The 14,419-nt window shown below is 45.0% G+C and overlaps 1 protein-coding gene across 1 annotated transcript in view; it reads left to right on the top strand.

Annotated features, from left to right (window-relative positions):
• Positions 1-14,419, top strand: part of PSPH (phosphoserine phosphatase) — a 253,002-nt gene that overhangs the window by 173,793 nt on the left and 64,790 nt on the right. The window contains exons 3-4 of the mRNA XM_069614877.1: positions 11,518-11,652; positions 13,797-13,942. Coding sequence (XP_069470978.1) covers positions 11,518-11,652; positions 13,797-13,942 — 281 coding nt within the window. The remainder of the gene's footprint in view (positions 1-11,517; positions 11,653-13,796; positions 13,943-14,419) is intronic.

The raw sequence follows: 14,419 nt of genomic DNA, 5'->3' as shown, positions 1-14,419 counted from the left end.
ATCCATCCAAAATTACATAAAAGTATGCTTGGACAACCGAAATGTCATCTACACACCAACCTCTGAAATGGTGACAATGATTAAAGTTATACATATTGAGGCTGGTGGCCTTCTAAAGCTGGCAAGCCACTTGGACATATTGTATAGGCACCATGTACAGTTTGTACAAGTTTAGAGTGATGTTTCAGATCCAGTGCTAGTCTATATTTTCCTGTGGCTCCAAGGCCCACAGGGCTAACTAGACTACGCAATTTGAGGGCAGCCCACAAATGCCAGATTCTCAATGGCCTTTTCTTGAATGCTTTTTTCCGCGTTGAGGGCGATAAGAGCCTAAGGTATGCTTGAGTTTTGGGAATGTGCTAAAATGTTAAATAATAATCTTGAATTAGAAGAATCATGACATCCTTTAATAAATCCTGATTGATCATGGCAAATGAGATTAGGAAGAAGGGTTTCTAAATGTTTAACAAGAATTTAACAGGACAAAAAAGCTTACAGCGATGAAGACAACATTAATCCCATTGGCCACAACCTTTCGTTCATCACTTCTATTTCCGTTTATACATTTAAGAATATGTTCTCTATGATCAACTGGCGAGCTGCAGTTATCTGTACCATCTGTAGACGCTGCAGCAGATCGTATAGCCTAGCTGCAAAAAGCTACAACGGTCATCCCTGATCTTTTTGCACCTGTGCAAATTAGTGGACAGATTTTGCAAATATCTTGCTGATAGTATACAAATGAAGTCCCTGCACCTACCTGCGGCATTAACAGTGATTCAGAATCTAGAAGTAAGCCCATATTGCAAACAGCTTTGCGCTTTACTGGAGAAGGATCAATTACCTTTGTTCAAAATGGTGGCAACTACATATTGGGATACCCATCCATCAACGGCCTGTCATGGTGCAAGAACGGTATTCCTTGTCCTTTAAACCACTAAACTATCAGCTGAAGAGACTGCAACTTGTGACTTTCCCATCGAGTGGAGCAACAGGATATGTTCCTATAGGTCACGCAGATCTCTCGCATTGTTCCATGTAGTATATCCAGTCCTGGTTTTTATTAACCCACATTTATAATGTGGAGGTACCAGAACTATATAAACTACTCTATGTCAGCCAGGGTACACAGTCTTCCTAAAATCAGAGTGGCAACTAATTGGTCTTTCCGAACCGTTTTTTTTAATGTGAATGCACAGAACTAATAGTCCATGGTTTTGGGAACACCGCCACAGAAGCATTCTGCATATTCATGAGTTACCAGGCTATTTTGGTTCTCAAGGGCAGACTTGAAAACTGCACACGATGATGGCAGATTCATTAGAGTGCACTTAAGTACTTAACTTACTTACATATCTAGCTTGGCGGATAACCTTGGCATCTTGCCATTGAACAATTGATTTATGACCGACACGTCTGTGGAAACTTGGTTGTAAAACCTGAATGGTTTAGCCAACTTGCATAAGAAATCAATCTAAACATATATGAGCCTGCGTTCAACGTCTGTTTAGAACTGTATGGAATACAGTGTTCTGATGTATATGTTGTACATGTATTTAACATATCTACAAGAAACCGAAGAATTGCTTGAGAATAAAATACATGATTGTCAAAGTGAAAATGTAGAGCCCAAATGATGAAAATATGTTTTACATACTTGTGGATTAACAAAGAACACAAAAAAAGAATGCCATAAGGTAGAAAAACCTAATGTAAACACAAAATAAATGTAAATGTTTACTAGATGAAAAACTCAGGTCCAAAAAATACAAAATCATCAGCTCATTCAAATCTATTAATACATGTTTTACATCTTTTTGAATAAACATATTTAAACATATTAATTGCTATTTTAGGTTAAGTTACATGAATAATAACATTAAATGGCGAAGAACAAAAAATATGATCTATCGACAATACATTTTTTCCTTAATTATTGCCCTTTACGATCCTTATTATAAATGTTCATTCTGCCAATTCTGCTATAATTGCTTTTTGTCATTTTTCTTCCTCTTTTTCACATTATGCGGCTTATTACTTAAATCCTCCAACCCCTTTGTATGTTTATGCTTCAGTGTTCCTTTCAGTTTCTTTTGTCTGTTTCTCCTACCCTTTTCTTTTCCGCTTTTCCATTGTACAGACTTAAAATGAATTGCACCTAAAATGGCTACATATTTATTAGGCTAATTTGAGAGATTGTTAATATAAATCCGTTTTACACAATGTGTATGTATTCTTTATGTGAGGAAGGCATGGTATCAAATGGTGAAGATGGACACAATGTCATGATCTCTGCTTCCAAAAGATCAGGACTTGCCCGACTCCCTTGGAAGCAGACCCATAACCCCGGTTCCGAGTGCCAGCCAGTCCCAATTGGGACCTTTTGGACCCTGTCCTGGCGCCAGTGGCACCAGGCTCATAAAAATGCCCAGTCCCAGCGCTGGAAGCGCCGGGCTCATAATGCTTGGGTGGACTTACCTGCAGCAGACCATGCTGCTTACTTACCTGCCAGTTGAGCCCCTGATCCTCTTCTGTTTGGGACTACTTTTCCTGTTGGGTGGGGCAGGAGCCACTCCCTAGGTTCAGAACACTGGAACTCTTCTGGAAAGCAGGAACTCTTTTCTCACCTAGGCGAGGCTGTGGAAGGAGACATCTAAGCATTACAGGAGGCTATTTAAACCACACCCGGTGGATGAATCTTGCTTTGCATTATTCTGCATTCTCTGCAGCAGAACGCTCATCGTGTCTTCTGCTTCTGATCCTGGGCCTAAGGGAACAAAGGCTTACCATCCTGGAATCCAGTCTTCAGCAGCACCTGTAAAGACAAAGAAAGAACAGGTTAGCACTACGGTCTTCAGTGGCAGCGCATCTCTTACCTGGTCCATCGGCTGTCACCAACGCCTTGCGCTGCATTCTGCCATCTGAAAGACAAAGGCTTACCTACTCTTCGCATGCTCCGGAGGTCTTCGCACTGCATTCCGGCATCTGAAAGACAAAAGCTTACCAGCTCTTCGCACGCTCCGGAGGCCTTCGGCGCTGCATCCCGCATCTGAAAGACAAAAGAAGGTGCGTTTAAAGACATTGGGCAACTTTATTACTCACGTGCCATTACTCCTTCCCACGCCGAATCCAGTGGGTATTCCAGCACCCTTCAGCTTCTCTAAAGCTCCGAACTTGTACCGGCAAGATAAAAGGGACAGTTAGTGCGCATCGTGAAGCAGGCTACAAGCGCTTACTTACGTGCTTCCAGGCGCTTCTATTCCTCACGCGGGTTCGATCCTCAACTCTCATCAGCCCGCCATCCACCATCGCCGGAACCCTGCAAAACAAGAGATATCATTACAAAAGACTTTTAAGACATTTGAAGTGCCCAGAACTTACCGTTCGTGCAGTTAACGACGGACAGCAGTCCTCTGAGGTCAAGAGGCCTGCATCCTTATCCAGTGAAGAAACTGGTTACGGCACCCTGCCCCGAGGCAGATGGAGAGCTCGGCGTTCACTTACCTAAGACATCTTACTCTTCGAGTCAGACATACAGTGCACAGAGGTCCAGCCCAAAGAGCCAACCGTGTGTTACACATCACCTTTGAAGATACGGCATTCACCCAGTCAAGACCGGCGCCTCTGCGGGAATCAGGTGAGCGTTACAGAACGCAAAGCCATCCGCAAAACTCCCACCCAGGCGCTATGGAAACCTCGGATACCGACCAGCTAGCCCAGTTACTTGGGGAACTAAGAGCAGAAGTGCATGCAGCCCGTCAGGAAACGAATGCTCTAAGAAGGGAACTGATTATTTCCAAGGTTCGAACAGACGATCTCGCTAGACAATTGCTACAGTCACAAGCCGGACAAACTCTGTTACCCGCATCAGGGGCAAATCTTCCTTCAACATCCTCTACGAACCCAGTGCAGATCAACCTATTTGGGAATGTACCTCTGGCTCCGCCCGAACGATTTTCTGGTGACCCAAAGAGGTTTGCAGTATTTATTAATCAGTGCCGGTTGCACTTCTTATGCCGGCCAGCAGCCTTTCCAACTGATCAAGCTAAGGTAGCTTTCGTGCTTTCGTACCTTAGTGGCAATGCGGCAGACTGGTCGATCCCTCTAGTTAATCAAGATGATCCGGTTATCCATGATTTTCAAGCTTTTCAGCTCAGTATGGAAAAACTGTTTGCAAGACATTCACAGGGGCAGGCCTTGGACAATGAGCTCCTTTAATTGCGACAGGGTAATCAAGACCTTTTGGCTTATATTGCGTCTTTCAACCGACTGATAGTGGAATCGCGATGGCCTGAGGACAAAAGGATTACGCTGTTTTATAGAGGTTTACGTGGAGAGCTCAAAGATGTGTTAGCCCAAGTAGTGAATCCCCCGCAAGACTGTTCGGACTATATTGACTTAGTCGTTCAAATTGACCACAGACTGCAGAACAGGAAGGCCGATCGTTCCAAGTTTGATGCTCGAGTATTTTCCAAACCACCAACTCCTACCAAAGGAGTAGACTCCGGGGAACCCATGCAAATAGGGGGCCTGAAAGGACCACTAACACAAAAGGAGCGGGAAAGGAGAAAACAGCTGCAATTATGCCTCTATTGCGGAAACTCGGGGCACTTTCTTCGAGACTGTCTGGTGAAACCAGCCAAGAAGGCAGTAGGAGCTGCAGTTACCAGGGTCACAAACTCTGAGCAGGGAAACGACCTCGCCCGACAAGAATAGAGGTCCTCTTGCCGAGCGTTAAAACCAGTTCCGTGACCTCGCATTTCGTGATACCTATGGTCCTCATTAGCCCTGAACATCCGGATCGATTACATGCGATTGAAGCTTACGTCGACAGCGGTGCCATCGGCAATTATGTGGATCATGAAATGGTTTTGAGGATGAATCTGACTCTTTGTCCAAAGGCTGTAAAGGACGTCATTACTACGGTGGATGGTACGGAGATAGCCTCCGGACCAGTAACGCATACCACCCAAGAAGTGACAAGATGGACACCATGAGAAGATCGTGTTCGATGTGATCAAGGCCCCTCAGTTCCAGATTATTCTAGGAATTCCTTGGTTAGAGAAGCACAATCCTCAGATCGATTGGCGGGCAAGAACGGTTCAGTTTCCAGAATGTGTCTCTACTTGTCACCCTCGACCTGGTGTTGCACTGGCAGCAATTTCCTCGGAGGCTCCCCAGTTACCTCCTGAATACCTAGAATTCCAAGATGTTTTCCGGAAGGATCAGGCTAACTCTCTACCTCCTCATAGGTCTTATGACTGCCAGATAGACCTGATACCTGGATCTACTCCTCCTTGTAGTAGAATTTATGCCCTCACCGAGCCTGAGAATCTTCACCTCCGACAATACCTGGATCAATACCTAGCGAATGGGTTTATTCGTCCTTCCAAGTCCCCTGCTTCCTCAGCTTTGTTCTTCGTTCCAAAAAAAGAAGGGGACCTTAGAACTTGTATAGATTATCGCGCCCTGAACCAGATCACCGTTAAGAATAGATATCCGTTACCTTTGATCCCTGAACTCCTGGACCAAGTCAGAAAAGCATGCATATATACAAAGCTGGATCTTAGAGGAGCCTACCACTTGGTACGAGTAAAAGAGGGCGATGAATGGAAGACGGCCTTCCGCACCAAGTATGGGCTATTTGAATATCAGGTCATGCACTTCGGACTTTGCAATGCCCCGGCCGCCTTTCAATATTTTATGAACGATGTCCTCAGAGAGCTCATAGATGTGTGTGTTGTTGTTTACATTGACGACATCCTCGTTTATTCTTCATCGGAAACTGAACATCGGAAACATGTGAAAATGGTCCTCGAGAGATTGCGTCAACACAAACATTTCGCTAAGTTGGAAAAATGTGTTTTCAACGTGACTGAAGTTGAATTCTTGGGATTCATATTATCACCTAGCGGAGTGCGTATGGATTCAAAGAAGGTCGATGCAATTCTCAAATGGCCATCGCCATCCTCTGTAAAAGGTGTTCAAAGCATGTTAGGCTTCGCTAACATTTACTGCAGGTTTATCCCCGAATTCTCTCGAATAGTCCAGCCCATCACCGCCTTGTTAAAGAAAAACAAACGTTTTGAATGGTCTACCGAGGCGGAACAAGCTTTCCAGAATTTGAAGACTAGATTTATCTCTGCACCGATCTTAAAACATCCTCGCCCAGAACTCCCCTACATCGTTGAAACTGATGCTTCGAGCCTTGCCATGGGGGCAGTTCTATCACAAAAGGACCCAGTAACCAATCAGTTGCATCCCGTGGCATTTTGGTCCCGCAAATTCTCGCCTCCTGAAATCAATTACACTATTACTGATAAGGAACTTCTAGCTATCAAGTCCGCCTTTAAGGCTTGGCGGCATTATTCTTCTGGGGGCCCGACACACCGTTACTGTGATTACAGATCACCGAAACCTGCAATATTTGAAAACCGAAAAAGCTCAATCCTCTAGGCAACTCCGTTGGGCACTATTCTTTGCCGAGTTTGACTTCATAATTACCTATCGACCTGGTACAAAAAACAGTAAAGCCGATGCCCTTTCTCGGATGGGAGTGGAAGAACATTTGATCAATCCTAAACCTGTACCTATCATTCCCGAACAAAGAATTCTAGGTGTAATCGCCACACAATTCATAGAGGAAGTTAAGGATAAAGCCAGGCTACTGGTAACTCCAGCAGACATACAGAATTGGCATCTGCAGGGAAAGGACTTTACGGTGAAGGACAACCTATTATATTTCCAAGAACGGTTATACCTGCCCAGCACGGATTTACAGAAAAAGGTAATCTCTTGTTATCACGATTCTTTAATGGAAGGACATCCCGGTATGACCAAGACCTCGGAAAAGATCAAGCGCTACTTCTGGTGGCCGTCTTGGAAAAAAGATATCAGAGACTTTATAATGTCCTGTGGAGTATGCGCCCAAAACAAGAGTCAAAAGGAAAAACCAGCCGGCCTCTTACGCCCTATTGACATCCCACCTCGCCCTTGGCATACGCTTTCTATGGACTTCATCACCGATCTACCTCCATGCTCCGGATACAATACGATCCTAGTAATCGTGGACCTATTCTCCAAGATGGCGCATTTCATTCCACTCAAAGGCTTACCAACAGCAGCAACTCTGGCCCGAGAATTTCTCGAAAACAGCGTCCGACTGCACGGTTTTCTTTCAGTTCTCATTTCGGATCGAGGTAGTCAATTTATTTCTCATTTTTGGCGAAGTTGCTGTCGATCGGCTCAAATTGATGTGAGACTTTCGACCAGCCACCACCCTCAAACCGACGGACAAACCGAGAGGACCAATCAAACTCTGGAACAGTATTTGCGCTGCATGCTACAACAAACTGAAAAAACTTGGAAAGATATCCTTTGGATAGCCGAATATGCCTACAATAACTCTGTCCACTCGGGAACTGGGAAGACCCCGTTTTTTCTTTAATACGGTAGTCACCCTCGAACCTCGGAGTTGGATCCACTCCAAGATCTTGGAACACCAGCAGTAGACCACCTGCATTCTACAATCACCCAAGCCTTTAAGGAAGCCGTTTCTCACCTTCAAAGGGCTAAAGAACAATACAAGAAAGGAGCAGACCAACATCGGAAGGAAGCCCCCCAATATCAAGTAGGAGATCAAGTCTGGTTATCCACCAAATATCTACCTCTAAAAGGACCACGCACATTCAACCCAAGATACCTTGGTCCCTATTCCATCACTACCATAGTAAATCCAGTAGCGGTCAAGTTGGACTTGCCCCCTCACATGAAGATACATCCGGTCTTCCACGTCTCTCTATTAAAACCCGTGCAACCTCAAACCCGACTAACTACATCTCCAAAACCTATTCTAGTTGATGGAGAACTCGAGTTTGAAGTCAAAAGCATCCTGGATTCCAAGATATCCAAATCTAAACTATTTTACCTGATTGACTGGAAAGGCTACGGTCCCCAAGAAAGATCCTGGGAACCTGCAGAATATGCCCACGCCCCTCGTCTGATCAAAAGATTTCATCGAACATTTCCTAACAAGCCCAAACCCCCGGAGAAGCCCGGTTTGGGAGGGGCCTTGAGGGGGGGTGCTGTCATGATCTCTGCTTCCAAAAGATCAGGACTTGCCCGACTCCCTTGGAAGCAGACCCATAACCCCGGTTCCGAGTGCCAGCCAGTCCCAATTGGGACCTTTTGGACCCTGTCCTGGCGCCAGTGGCACCAGGCTCATAAAAATGCCCAGTCCCAGCGCTGGAAGCGCCAGGCCCATAATGCTTGGGTGGACTTACCTGCAGCAGACCATGCTGCTTACTTACCTGCCAGTTGAGCCCCTGATCCTCTTCTGTTTGGGACTACTTTTCCTGTTTGGTGGGGCAGGAGCCACTCCCTAGGTTCAGAACACTGGAACTCTTCTGGAAAGCAGGAACTCTTTTCTCACCTAGGCGAGGCTGTGGAAGGAGACACCTAAGCACTACAGGAGGCTATTTAAACCACACCAGATGGATGAATCTTGCTTTGCATTATTCTGCATTCTCTGCAGCAGAACGCTCATCGTGTCTTCTGCTTCTGATCCTGGGCCTAAGGGAACAAAGGCTTACCATCCTGGAATCCAGTCTTCAGCAGCACCTGTAAAGACAAAGAAAGAACAGTTTAGCACTACGGTCTTCAGTGGCAGCGCATCTCTTACCTGGTCCATCGGCTGTCACCAACGCCTCGCGCTGCATTCTGGCATCTGAAAGACAAAGGCTTACCTACTCTTCGCATGCTCCGGAGGTCTTCGCACTGCATTCCGGCATCTGAAAGACAAAAGCTTACCAGCTCTTCGCACGCTCCGGAGGCCTTCGGCGCTGCATCCCGCATCTGAAAGACAAAAGAAGGTGCGTTTAAAGACATTGGGCAACTTTATTACTCACGTGCCATTACTCCTTCCCACGCCGAATCCAGTGGGTATTCCAGCACCCTTCAGCTTCTCTAAAGCTCCAAACTTGTACTGGCAAGATAAAAGGGACAGTTAGTGCGCATCGTGAAGCAGGCTACAAGCGCTTACTTACGTGCTTCCAGGCGCTTCTATTCCTCACGCGGGTTCGATCCTCAACTCTCATCAGCCCGCCATCCGCCATCGCCGGAACCCTGCAAAACAAGAGATATCATTACAAAAGACTTTTAAGACATTTGAAGTGCCCAGAACTTACCGTTCGTGCAGTTAACGACGGACAGCAGTCCTCTGAGGTCAAGAGGCCTGCATCCTTATCCAGTGAAGAAACTGGTTACGGCACCCTGCCCCGAGGCAGATGGAGAGCTTGACGTTCACTTACCTAAGACATCTTACTCTTCGAGTCAGACATACAGTGCACAGAGGTCCAGCCCAAAGAGCCAACCGTGTGTTACACATCACCTTTGAAGATACGGCATTCACCCAGTCAAGACCGGCGCCTCTGCGGGAATCAGGTGAGCGTTACACACAAGTGATCACAGTTCAACAGTGTTTATTGAACTTCATGGTTTGGATGAACACCTATCTAACCCTAAATTAAAGATGGAAGCAAGCTACTACCATCAAAATAAACATAAAACAATCCTGGTGGCGCCTTGTCAAAATAAAAGGGCCCATACTAAAAAACCTATTAGCCAATACTTACTTCTAAATTCAAATAGTGTGGAAAAAATGGTGTATGCAAAAGTGTCCAAGAAACAATAAGTCAGGATAGATGAGTGTTTAGCGCTCCTTGCCCACGTTTCAGCACGAGACAAGGCGGCACACTTGAGCTTGGAACACACTCTAGCTTCGTGCAGCTTGTGGAGGCAGTTTAGAACTCAACCATGGATCATTTGTGATAGTCTCTCTGCCTTCACAAGTCTCTCACTCGCAGAACGCCATGGAATACAAAACAATACTTAAAGTTTGCTTTCTGCACGCTTCTTCAAAACTGTTACTTTAATTCGATTTCAAGTATTTCAATTCGATTTCAATGTTCTATTTATTGTTTTTGATGGTTTTTCTCATGTTTTGCAGTCATGCTTCCACGTTATTCTATTGTATTATTGTTGTTGTAATGTAAAGCGCTTTGGAGTAAAGCGCTATAGAAATCCAATAAATACAAATACAAGTATCACTTTTCTCCTGGGTCTCCCTCATCCGGGCTCAGACCTCCCTGTTGCTTAATTTTCCAATGGGTCTCCCTCGATCGAACCCCCTTCTTGCTTAATTTTCCCATGTGTCGACCTTGATCGGGCTCTGACCTCCTTTTATCTCAAGTTACAATAGATCTCCCTATGTCGGGCTCGGATCTCTGTAACTTCTATTTTCACTCGAAGTCTTTCGACTGCGAAAGGATTTGGCTTGACCCTTGCAGGACCACTTTGATTTATTATCCTTGTGTATTTTCACAGTATAACACAACATATTCAAATATTAGAGTTTGGTTGCTTTACTTTTGGTGAGATACATTAGCCAGAGACCTTCGATTGGTGCTGGACCACTCTGCAATTTTGTATCTGGTTGTTAAATGTTCATAACAATTATCAGCTTTCTGTCTTTTACCTGTGTCTTTCAACTAGCGTTTCAACGATCGCTCTCTTGGGATACATTGTTGCAGCTTGCAGCCTTCATTCAAATACAGACCGGGCTCTTCCGACTCACCGGCTGTGTTGAACTCTTTGTTGTCTGCTTTGACCCGGGAGCCCAGGGCGATACCACGGCAGCTACTATTCCTCCTTGACTCGTCCAGTCACGCAGGAGGGCCCTGTGTATCTTGGACACATAGAATAGGATTCTCTTGCTTCGCTTCCTGGCCTTACACGTGCTGCTTGCCAGAATTCAAGATTACAACGATCACTCATCGAAAAGTACGAGGGCATCTCCCTTCTTGCTTTCCCTTCTCGTCTGGTCGTCTTTCTCCAACTGATCAGCTGTGACCTGGAAGAAACTGCTATTTCCTGTGCTATGCCTCGCTCAAAGTGTGTTCTCATGCTCCGCCTTTTATCCGTGTGGGGAAGTACAATGGGACTCAGGTGTGAGTCGTTGAAGGCGATTGCCTGACTCTCCCTGACCATAGTATTGGGACATGTTGGCATTGCCCAGGTGTGAGTCTATTTTCTTCCAGATTGTACCATCTGTGTGCAAGTGTTTGTGTAGGGGGCAGAGGGTGAGGGAGTTGAAGTTCTCACATATCTTACCTGGCAGCATGGGGCAAAGGGGTTAGAGGGAAAGGGATACCACGTCTCAACATCAGATGTCCCACTCCTGGAGGAGCCCCCCCCCCCACCCAAGTGATCCTCCCGCACTAGTCCACCCCCATGGTCTGGATCCAATGGCGATGACCGTGCCCTGGCCATCTGGATGACAGATCCCGAAGGGACTAGTGAGTGAGACACCCTCTGGTTTCTCACATTTACAAAAAAAAATGTATACCTCTATTTTGTTATTCACATTTATTCATTTCCTTCAATAAAACCCATTACAATTGTCTCTACAAAAAAGTAAAAGCTACGTAATTTTTTAATTTGCTATCTGATTGCATTTAGGACGAGAAACGCCATGGGAGGATCTGTGACATTTAAAGCGGCATTAACGGAGCGACTTGCACTTATCCGGCCTTCCCGGGATCAGGTCCAGTCGCTGATATCTGACCATCCTCCTAGTCTAACCGAAGGTATAAAGTAAGTGATCAAGATCCTTATCAAGGAGTACCTTTTTCTTTTGTTAATTACTTGGAAACAATATGCGTTTTATGTTTCTCATTAACCATTGCAAACATGTAACACGTTCCTGATGGCTACAAAAGTTTCAAAGAACATTACACAGCGTCTGATCGAACAAAGAAATCTGACATTTTACATATACAATGAACACATTCCAACATCAATTGCCTGGTGGTTTTAATAGTGTACAGTGTCTAAACGTGTCTAAATAATAGCAAACAACGTGGTTGCAGCTGCTACATATCTTAGTTTTAAAAAATGAGGGAACAACCCTCAATACCATGCAAAATTGTAAAGCATAGAATGTCAAAATGAGTAAATCAACCAACCTCTAATTTTGCAATTAGTGATGTTTGAAAATACTGGCTCCAATATATTTCCACATCCCCAAATGTGAATGGAGAGATTTGATTTGGAAAAAAAGCACTGTTTGACAAAGATGGTGCAAGTCACCAGCAGTGTTCAATATTCAGGGCCCAAAAGTATTCTTTTCTACGGTGCTTAATGAGTAGCTCTGAACACGCTAAATGGGCTGCATGTGTGATCTTTAAGCGGCAGTCTATTGCTTCAGGTAGCATGCCAATTTTGACAGTAGACCGCCATCATCTGCCTTTCCTTTCCTCTCCCCTGCACTTGCGTGATCTCAATGTCACTTGGCCTAGTAAGATCGTTGTCCTGTCCTCCCTTTGTTCCCCTCCCTTGCTTCGTCGCGCCTTGAAACACTTGTGTATAGGCGCGCTATGAATGTCATATCACTTCATATCATTCAACACTTTTTTCTCCAATTAATCAGGCATTGAATGCTCTCAATTATTTGATCTCGCCCTACTAGAGGGAGAGGTCGGAGTGCTGCCCAAGGGGAGCGTTTGTGTGCCCTGTGTAAAGTTAGCAAGTAGTTTGTCATGTTTTGTTTGTAAATATTTAAAGTGTGTTTTGTGAGTAAAGTAAAGATTGGGAACAGTTGCCTCCCTGAGCTTTTCCCCGCATTGTAGCGGGCACTGGCTGGGGATGGTTCCCGCCCACGTCTTTCATGCCCCTCTTTTTCTGGAGGATGAAGCACCTTTAGAACAGGAACAGCACCCGTGATCAAGAGAGAGGGGTGATCAAGAGAGGGGGTATAGTTTCCAGTGCCATCCCCTCCAAGGTGGCACATACCATTTCCAGAAGTACCACATTGAGTGCATGGTTTTTCACAGATACTGACGGTAGGAAAGTGCTGCCAGGCCCATGTGCCAATGCTTGCCGCCCTAACAATCTGGATAATTTGCTCTGTGTGCCTGTAATCGTGGCTGCGCCTCACTGGCAGGAAACTGTATCTGGGGTTGCTGATGGTTGTAATCCTGCTCACTATGATTTTACTGGTATTTGAGACTGGACTGCTGTTATGGCCGGATCCAGCTGATAAGCAAACAGAGATTCTCCTCTCGCATGGCACAGAGAGCGAACCATTATCGAGCACCTCTTGGGTGACTTACAGCCACTAGATAAACCTATTTTAGCTTTTGTTCACTCTGCCTAAAGCACGTTTCACTTTGCTGGCCCATCAGAAACCAAAATGAATGTATCAAACCCATTTCACTCAGTCATATTCTGGCTTATAAAACAAGGAGGCACTGTGAGCATAGAGTTATCTGAAATGCCAGTAGGCAGAGCACAAAATGTGATTGTTCCAGCATTTCAGTAGCATCACCCTGTTGACAATGCCAACTGCTTCATAGGCCAGCAATTCTGTCATTGTACCTAGTGCTCAGAACAATCATCAGCCAACATTGGACCTGGACAGTTGGAGTTGAAAACTTGTAACATACAGTGACATTTTGTTTTGGGCTAATACCTGCCCTCATTAGTTTTGATAACATGCTTTTCAATCAGATGTCTTATATATTAAGCCTAACTCTTTTAATTGAAATTAGTTCATCAAATGATCTCAAATACCTTGTATTGGCTTCAAGTGAATCCTAGTGGTTATGACCCAAAGCTGTGTTATTGTTTGCTGGAATGCCTGCCATTTTGTTTGCCTGGCTGGCTAGCCTGGAGACATTTTCTTGCAGACACTCCATTACCTTTGCTTCATAAGTGGCCCTGTGGTTATTTCTTGACAGGGAGTTGATTCACAAGCTTCACCAGCGAAATGTGCAGGTCTTCTTGATCTCTGGCGGGTTCCGGAGTATTGTGGAGCATGTCGCCGACAAGCTGAATATTCCGCTAAGCAACGTGTTTGCCAACAGGCTGAAATTCTACTTCAACGGTAAGAAGCCAAATGGAACTTCAGTTTTCTGCAAATTCACACTACGAAACAAATAAGTGTTGGTGCAAGAAATTCTGCCGCCCCAAGCCGTATCTCATTTCATCACTCTTCCTTTCTTAACAAGGAGCTCATATTTGATGATTTTGGAGTAAGTGTAGAGCCATCTGTTGCCCCTCTCCTAGTAGCTGCATAGGCAGCTGTTTTCCTTATTGTAGCTCCATCCCTGAACAACATTGATACAGGGGTTCCGTTGAAATTATACCAACAACTTAGCATATCGCTACACAGTGAGGTTGAAATATGTTGGCAATTTGGCTAGCAATTAAAACATTGTACAGGTGACAGATTTACCATCTACTAGTGTCATGAAGTGGCCTGTGTACTACGGGTAAAAGATGAAGTGGCCTGTGCACTACAGGTAAAAGATGACGTAGCCTGTGTACTACGGGTAAAAGATTAAGTGGCCTGTGCACTACG

This window comes from Ambystoma mexicanum, chromosome 9 (assembly GCF_040938575.1).
Source record: "Ambystoma mexicanum isolate Mex_15411 chromosome 9, UKY_AmexF1_1, whole genome shotgun sequence".
NCBI lineage: Eukaryota > Metazoa > Chordata > Amphibia > Caudata > Ambystomatidae > Ambystoma > Ambystoma mexicanum.
Note: the sequence above shows the minus strand (reverse complement) of the source record. Positions and strands in the feature narration are given on the sequence as shown.